At 41.8% G+C, this 8,004-nt stretch overlaps 2 protein-coding genes across 2 annotated transcripts; one reads left to right on the forward strand and one right to left on the reverse strand.

The window, feature by feature from the left end:
* Positions 1-11: 11 nt before the first annotated feature.
* Positions 12-2,484, reverse strand: LOC115728793. The gene is made up of 2 exons (XM_030659194.2): positions 1,938-2,484; positions 12-1,848 (listed from the first exon to the last, which is right to left on the reverse strand). The coding sequence occupies exon 2, from the start codon at positions 1,842-1,844 to the stop codon at positions 501-503; it is 1,344 nt and encodes a 447-aa protein (XP_030515054.2). The 5' UTR covers positions 1,845-1,848; positions 1,938-2,484; the 3' UTR covers positions 12-500.
* Positions 2,485-3,687: 1,203 nt separating this feature from the next.
* Positions 3,688-7,646, forward strand: LOC115728779 (COBW domain-containing protein 1). The gene is made up of 9 exons (XM_048281119.1): positions 3,688-3,918; positions 4,028-4,245; positions 4,723-4,837; positions 5,120-5,209; positions 5,369-5,550; positions 5,610-5,742; positions 6,897-7,007; positions 7,353-7,458; positions 7,553-7,646. Exons 1-9 carry the CDS (start codon positions 3,772-3,774, stop codon positions 7,585-7,587), a joined length of 1,137 nt encoding a protein of 378 aa, XP_048137076.1. The 5' UTR covers positions 3,688-3,771; the 3' UTR covers positions 7,588-7,646.
* The last annotated feature ends 358 nt before the right edge of the window (positions 7,647-8,004 follow it).

An 8,004-nucleotide genomic window follows, 5' to 3' on the forward strand; every position in this document is an offset into this window, starting at 1 on the left:
GCACAGTGCTCTGCCTTGGTCCCCAGGAAACTTCGCTTGCTGCCTTTTTTCTTTATCAAACACTTTAAAGCTTCATCAGAAATGCTTGCAACAAAGACGTTGCATACCATTGCTATGAGAGCAAGAGTTATGATTTACCTTGCAAAAAGAGATCCTCAGTGACTAGGGCAGGAAATTCAGGGTAAAGTTCGAGAAAAATATCACTGAACCCAGTTACCTATGCCAAAATGAATCAAAATGTTCTTTTTTCCATTCTTTGTTTTACATCTCTATAGAGACATTTCAGGAAATTGCCAGAATTGAGGAAAGAATTTGAGAACTTCCGATCGAGATCTTCTCTGGTGAAACTCTCACAATCATAAGCAGAATATAGAGCATCTTGGAGATAGTTGAATCACGGGCAAAAGGAAGAAAAGTGAACGATTCTCCCGGATTTGGTTGGTGAAGATTGGAATGTCCCCCGACTTCATGCCCAAGGGTTGTTGCAAGAGACCTATCCTTTACCATGAAAATAAACCGGCCTCGCCATTTTCCACTTCCCAAGCAGGAAGGTTCAGATCAATTAAAGCAGGAACCTCGTGAACTTCTCGCCCTGTCGCCGTCGCTTTGTCTCCGGACCCCCCTAAAAAGTGCGATCTCTTGTGACCTCCTAAAGCTTGGCCTGACCGAAAGACCCTGAAGCAGATTGAGCACTCATGCCTGTTGTTCTTCTTTGTACCTGGTTGTTTCTCCTTTCGAGTCGCGGTTCCACCAGTGCAAAACTCCTGATCTCTAATCACCTGCTCAGGATTATGAGATGTATCTATCTCCCCGCCGGTTTTGCTACTCTCATATTTGGACCAGGCGCTCATCTTTAACTTCTTCTGGCAGTCTTTGTGCCCAGCAAGTTTCTGGGGAGAGTCGAAGATCTTCTCACCAATTACAGATCCTGATCTTTGCATTTCATTTTCGACTCTCTTTCTTGAAACATCTAATGCTTCCCTTATGGTGCCTTCTACTCCTTCAGCTTCGCATTTGATTCCGTTCAACCATTTCCTCCATTCGACACCATCTTCCCTAGCTTTAGATCCGTAGACTAATTTATGATTCTTAAGCTCACGAATGCTGATATTGTGGTCGACATAACAATCAGATTCCGTCTCCTCCACATATCCGGAACTATAACTGTTAGAAACATCAATCTCACCTGATTTCCCACTTCTTACATCACTCGAGGATGATTTAGCTTCTAAATAATCTGAATCATGATCCGCACCATCTTGGATCCAAGTCCAAGCACCCTTAAAATTGCTAGTATCCCTGGATAACATCATCAAACATTTTGCCACCTCTTCTTGTTCTTGTTCGATCTCGGAAACAGATGATGCACCGCAGACTAAGATCTTTGCAGGACCTCTACACTTGATTCTTTTTGATCTCCTACACTGAATTTGAGCTGACCCTTCTGAATCTGGGACTACATCCATTTCTACAATCTGCTTCTCGCTGTACTCCATCACATCCTTACGACGATTGGTTGCCTTTTCTCTCTCGGAATGACAAGCCATATGACCGCAAAGAGCTTTCAATGACTGAAACACTTTCCCACACTCTTTACACACGTTCCCTACTCGCAATATACTGCCTGAACCCTCGAACAATCTCGTTCCTTTCCGGTTCCTGAGGCAGTGGCTGGAATTCCCCTCAACTCGAAGCTCCTTGACCCTATGATCATTGCAATGCCTACCATCTTCTCCAGCAAAACCATCCACCATCTTATGAGAGCTCAAATGACCGCCCAGAGATTTCCCACACGGGTACCTCTTGTTGCAATACTTGCACACAAAGTCCATCTTCTGATTCATTTCCCTTTGGGTGACCAAAGGTACAGAGCAGAGCACAACTAAAACTTCAGCAAACCACTAGTGTAAATCAGCAGATCACTCCATAGTACATACCTCAGATCTACAGAAAATGCTGCATGCCGCTTTCCTTGCCCATCTCCTTCCACCAAAAGAACCCTCAAGTTGTGGTGAGAAAGATGAAGCAGAAAAGCAAAGCGAAATTCAGTTCCAGATCAAGAAGCTCGTATCTGATGTGCCGGATTTCAACAAGATGAGAAAGTTGGCAGCTTTTTGCACAAAAGAACTAAGCGTGACTGGTTCTTTTTTTCCCAAAGTACAAGATCCAGACCCACCAAAGGACCGGCCGCCCTCCAAATCCTACACCTTTTGCAACTCTCGGTTCTCACATCACGTCCCTCTCTTGAATGGTCAAAAAAACTTCGGGAGCAAGAGAAAAATTCAAAACTTCGAAGGGGAGAGTGGGTAGCTAATGATGGCGACGAACGGGGCAGGGGCCCTATGCGTAGAACAATCAAAGCAAAGACACTATTGACTCTCTCTCTCTCTCTCTCCTGTGGTTGTGCTCTTCTTGTTGAAGTTTGGAAGAGAATTCCATGCATGGAAGCTCAAAAGATGCTCAGTAAAAAGGAGGTTTCGGGGAAGCAAAACCGTGGGGGAGTGCACGTGTGCTGGGGAGAGCACAGATCGCCTGCCTAATTGGACGGTTGAGATTGGTGGGTTTTTTGGGGGGATTCCGAGGTATGAGGACTACTGAAGAAGGCTAAAACTGAGAATGTCTTCTCATGAGTTTTGTGAATTCAGTAATTCCCAAAAAAACCACGCATGTTCTTCCCCTACTTAAGCAAGTCTCAGACAGAGTTTTGGATTATCGAATTGCTGATATTTTATGGAATGCATTGCCGATATTTTGAAAATCGATCTTTTCTAATTAAGCATACTCGACAGATGGTATTATAGAATCGTTTTGTCGCAAGCCTAACGAGATTAGTTATTCTATAGCTGCGAATTTTACGTTAGAATTTGAGAATTGATAGGTGTTTAAATTCGAGACGAAAGAGTCCCTTTGTAATTGCAAGCAGAGATAGTTTTGATTGAATGGCTTGATTTGTAACTTCCAGGCTCGTTTTTTGAGCGGCCTGCAAGTGATCAAATGGGTGGGGGGCAATGCAAGGGTTCAACTTGAATGACTTGGTCAATCCCAAGGGCACGGATCCATTCACCTATGCTTCTCGCTTGTCGAAAGGGACAGGTGGAGATAATTTCCAAATATCAAGGAACTTGGAGCAATTTGTACTTTAATAAATAAAAATGCTCACGTACCTTCATTACAATCCTTTTCTTTTTCTCTCTAAATCCAAATACGTAAAGGGTCATTGCTGTCGTAACACATTCCTTTTTATTCAGCGATGTTATTTAAAAACCTTCACTTGAGCGAACGAGTCTCTCGAATTGTTGGGCGAGACTCGAGAGAGAGGGATAAAAACCTTCACTCGAGCGAAATGTTGTGAAGCTACAAAATCTTAGCTTAAGCCTTGTTCAATCGTTGCCTCAAACACATTTGTTATTCGTGACGTGTATAGTTACAAAGTAAGTTGAATCGTCACGTCAGAAATCAATTGAATTAAATTGATAAGGTAAATATATTCGGCTCGAAATAATATATTGGCCAGACCAAACAAAATTGGGGTTGGAAACATCAAATTAGACATTGGCAAAGAGAAGAATAATGTTGTTGGCATTGGGGGATTTGCCCAATAATTTTCTAAGAAAGAAACCTTCTTTTATTTATTTATTTATTTATTATTGGTATATATATATATATATATGCGTTTTTTTTTTTTTTTTTGGTCATATAGGGTGGCTGGTGAGGTCCCAAATGAAAACCTCTCGTAAACCCTCGAGCTAAACAAACTACCTCGGATTGGCCATGGAAGACGGAGTCGAACTTGACGATGGTCCGCCACTCGCGATCGAAATACCCGGGACGTCCGACCAGAACCGGCGACCCGAAGACGGCGGCGCCTCGGTGGGCGTCACCGTAATCACTGGTTACCTCGGCGCCGGCAAATCCACGGTGAGCGCCGTTCCGTCTTCTTCCTCGAATTCGTGACGGTTTTCTGGAATTCGAAGGTTTCGTTTCTTCACCGTGGCTTGGTCTTCGAAATGGGATGAATAATTGTCAGCTCGTCAACCACGTCCTGAACTCCCAACACGGGAAGAGGATAGCCGTTATACTGAACGAGTTTGGGGAAGAGATCGGGGTGGAGAGGGCGATGATCAACGAAGGGGAAGGCGGGGATCTCGTCGAAGAGTGGGTGGAGCTCGCGAACGGCTGCGTCTGTTGCACCGTCAAGCACAGTCTGGTTCAAGCCCTCGAGCAACTTGTTCAGAGGAAAGAAAGGTCTGTGGACCCCCTCTCTCTCTCTCACGTTGTATTTTGCATGTTTTTCCTCACTTCTGCCACCGACTGGAAATGTGTTGTATCGTATGTACTCAAATTTTTGGGAGATTTTTAAATTCTCTCATTATGTGCTGTCTTTTTCTCGAAATGAGCATGTGGTTTTGTGGAGGAAGTAAAATGAAAAGTAGACAGAGCTTGCAAGCTTGAGCGAAGGTTATATTTCAGACTGGGTGACTGGGATTATGTTGGTGGTGGTGGTGTCGTCGTCCTCCTCGTCTAATGAGGACCACTAGCCTAATTGGAAATTATCTGATGCGCGAGCCCGTGAGGTTGATGACTATTTATCATTTTCGGCATTAAGTTCTGCTTAAATTTCTTTATGATTGAAATTTGTTCAGGACTGCAGGTATTGTCTTGTGTGATTAGATGTTCTGGTAGAAGCTGACAATTGCCTTTGTTGCTGTTCTGGTTGGACAGGCTCGACCATATATTGCTGGAAACGACCGGCTTGGCGAACCCTGCTCCTCTTGCGTCTGTTCTTTGGTTGGATGAGCAGCTTGAATCTGATGTGAAGCTCGACTCCATTGTCACAGTAATATGTTATTAATGACATCTTATAAGATGGAACTCGGAAATCCATTACTTTATAATTGCTTTGTCTGTATTCTTGATAAGCAGAATGCCATTCCCTATTTATGAGGACCCTCTCGTTCTTTCCTTTTCTCTTTTTGGTTTTTTCCCTTCTTTCTTTATTTGCTTTTCAGGGATGGCGAGGTTAATATACATATTATTTACATGCCTATAGGACAAAAATCATCATTGATGGAGTCTATTTTTTCTTCAGCCATTGTTTGATATGCTGCTCCTTCACTAGGTTGTAGATGCTAAAAACCTCCGATTGCAGCTCAATGAGCAGCGTGATTCTTCTTCATTTCCAGAAGCATTTCTTCAAATTGCATTTGCGGTAAGATTTCTCTTTACTGTTGTTGTTCCGCTCAGTTCATTCACTCTGGGGCACATATTCCCTCTCCATGATTTGTTTGTTGTGTTTGTCTTTATTTTACTGTTGGATAGGAGAGTTTGGAATGTAGGAGGCTCTTACAGAAACTTTTTACTGTTGTAGGATGTGGTGATTCTTAACAAGGTTGATTTGGTTTCCTCGGAGGCCACTGGTGCCTTGGAAGAGTTGGAGAAGGAAATACACGGCATCAACTCTCTTGCCGACATCATTCGCACTGTTAGATGTCAAGTTGAGTTGTCAACAATTTTGGATCGGCGGGCCTATGATGCTACAGTAAGTTATGTGTATCTTCACTGATTATACTTGTTGTTGACTCCCATTTTAAGTTAATCATACTGCTCAATATGCTCTTTCAGCGTGTTGCTCACTTAGAAACGTTGCTGCTAGAAAATCAATCTCTTTCTGGTAGAGAACTTCATGACAAGAGAGTGCGCACATTATGCATTTGTGAGCCTCGGAAAGTTGATCTCGATAAGGTAAAGCATGAAGTACAGACACAAGGGTCATATTTACTGATAAATGTCATCGTTTGTCAGCAATATGGTATTTGGACCTTTTAGTGAGCAAATTAATTGCGAATTGTTCGTTTTTATATTTACTTTAACTGCAATATTATGGTAGTATATTGAAATGTATGATGTTAATCTGATGATTTATATTTGTATCATCAAAGCATTTTTAATTTATGGTGCTGGAACATAACAAGACTTAGAATGCGTGTGATGTGTGGCTTTAGTAAGGTTTGGAAATACCATTATGCTGATAAAATATCTGTATCAAGGATTTTGTAGCCCTAAGAGTATCCGCATGGTCCTAGAAATTAGATGGGCCATCACTTAGCTTAAACAATTTCATAGATATTTCTTACAGCAAATATAGTTCATAGTGTAAGACATCATTTGGTGTCCTTTTGCCTAGTGTTATGTCCTTGTGATTTCTTTATCTAGGCATTTGGAGATTTGACCTTAAAGGAAGTCTACAGCTGACTGCTGCTTTTAGAAGTGTGGAGTGCTCCTCTGATTACTCAATACTTCTCTGTTAAATGGTCTATATTTTTGGTTTTGTAATTTTTGAGGCGTTATTTTCTCATTTTCACATAGTGAAGATATTATGCAGGCACAGATTGAGAGAATTTCCTCATGGCTTCTGGCCTTCATCTTTTACCTTGTACAAGTTTTATATATGACAACTTCCAAAATTTGTTTCCACTTAGTGGGATTGGCCACACAGTTCCTCTTATGCTTGGGCTTCCGTCCGATATTGTATAGGATTTCCGTAACACATGTAATATCAAGATCAAGAACTTAGGAAAAAAACCATTTTAGGTTAAATAAGTAATCTCCACTTTGTTGTGAATGGTTTTTGTACATTGAAACCGATACTATGTCAATCAACATGCAGGGCTTGTTCTTCTTCTCTTTGCTATTTTAGTATGCTGCATCGGTTGTGCCAGATAGATCTTACACCGAATCGTAGGTTTTAATTTATTCCCAATTGTCGCGGGAGGGATAATTCAGTAAGAATAAATTTCATGGTAGACAAGAAATCCAAATTGGCCTTCCCCTTGCCTTTTTTCTTCCTCTTTTTTCCCATTTGAAGCCTAGTAATTTTTCATTGGCTTTTCATGCAGGTTCGTTCATGGCTTGAGGAGATTCTTTGGGATAAGAAATATGGCATGGATGTATACCGCTGTAAAGGGGTCCTGAGTGTCTTGAACTCGGACATGCTACATACTTTGCAGGTGAACCATTATATTTGGTGGTATTGATAGCATTGCGTATATGTGCTTGGGCTTTTCCACTGGGGTCTGACATTGATAGCATAGTGAATTTGTTCTCCCCTTCTCAAGGCCAAGTTCATCCACGCACAAAATTGTCATGAAGGACTTTGTATCTGTGCATTCAGACTGGCTTCCTAGGCCTGCTTCATTCCGCATAGGATTAAAATATTCTCCATGCATGTATTCCTCGCATCTTTATGCATGCTTTTGCTGAAATCAGTGGTGCAGCTATCGGCAAACATACAGATCTTTAATTGATTTCGTAAGTCATATTTCTCAAATTCTTTTCATTCAACTGTTTGGCAGGCTGTCAAGGAGATATACGAGATTGTTCCAACTCGCAAATGGAAAGAACAAGAGAATCCGATGAACAAGATAGTGTTTATCGGTGATGTTCTGCAAAGCTCATCTCCTAATTGTAGCTCAGGGTGCTTTTTCAGTCTTAGATTGAAGTTCCATTTATTTGTTTCTTCCGACAGGTCATAACCTCAACGAGGACGTTCTCTTCGATTCCCTCAGAATTTGTGCACTGGCATTGTGATCTGGCGATTATCCATGCTATTGGCTTCTCATTCGTTGAATTGATGAGAAACGTGGATCCTAAGTAAAGCTAGTTCCGACCAAACAAAAAGGTTCAGCTAGCTATACAACTAGCTGGTCCCTTGAGCACGGGTTGGTTTTTGAGATTTTGTAGCGTGCATTCAATTGAGTCGGGGCTCATTCAATTGAGATTTTGTAGCATGCGTGGTTAATAATGTTCATCAATAAGTATGCATGTGAATTTGTGTACGAAATCAATGAGCCGGATAAAGTGATGTTGTAGTAGCCGGCGAACTAGCAAATATTACATGAGCAATGTGTCGTGTTAGACACCGGATGGCGGAGACGAGACAGGGTTTGTATCCCGTCATCTCTCTCTCTCTCTCTCTCTCTCTCTCTCTCTCTCTGCCTGTTTGTG

This window comes from Rhodamnia argentea, chromosome 6, assembly GCF_020921035.1.
Source record: "Rhodamnia argentea isolate NSW1041297 chromosome 6, ASM2092103v1, whole genome shotgun sequence".
Classification (NCBI taxonomy): domain Eukaryota; kingdom Viridiplantae; phylum Streptophyta; class Magnoliopsida; order Myrtales; family Myrtaceae; genus Rhodamnia; species Rhodamnia argentea.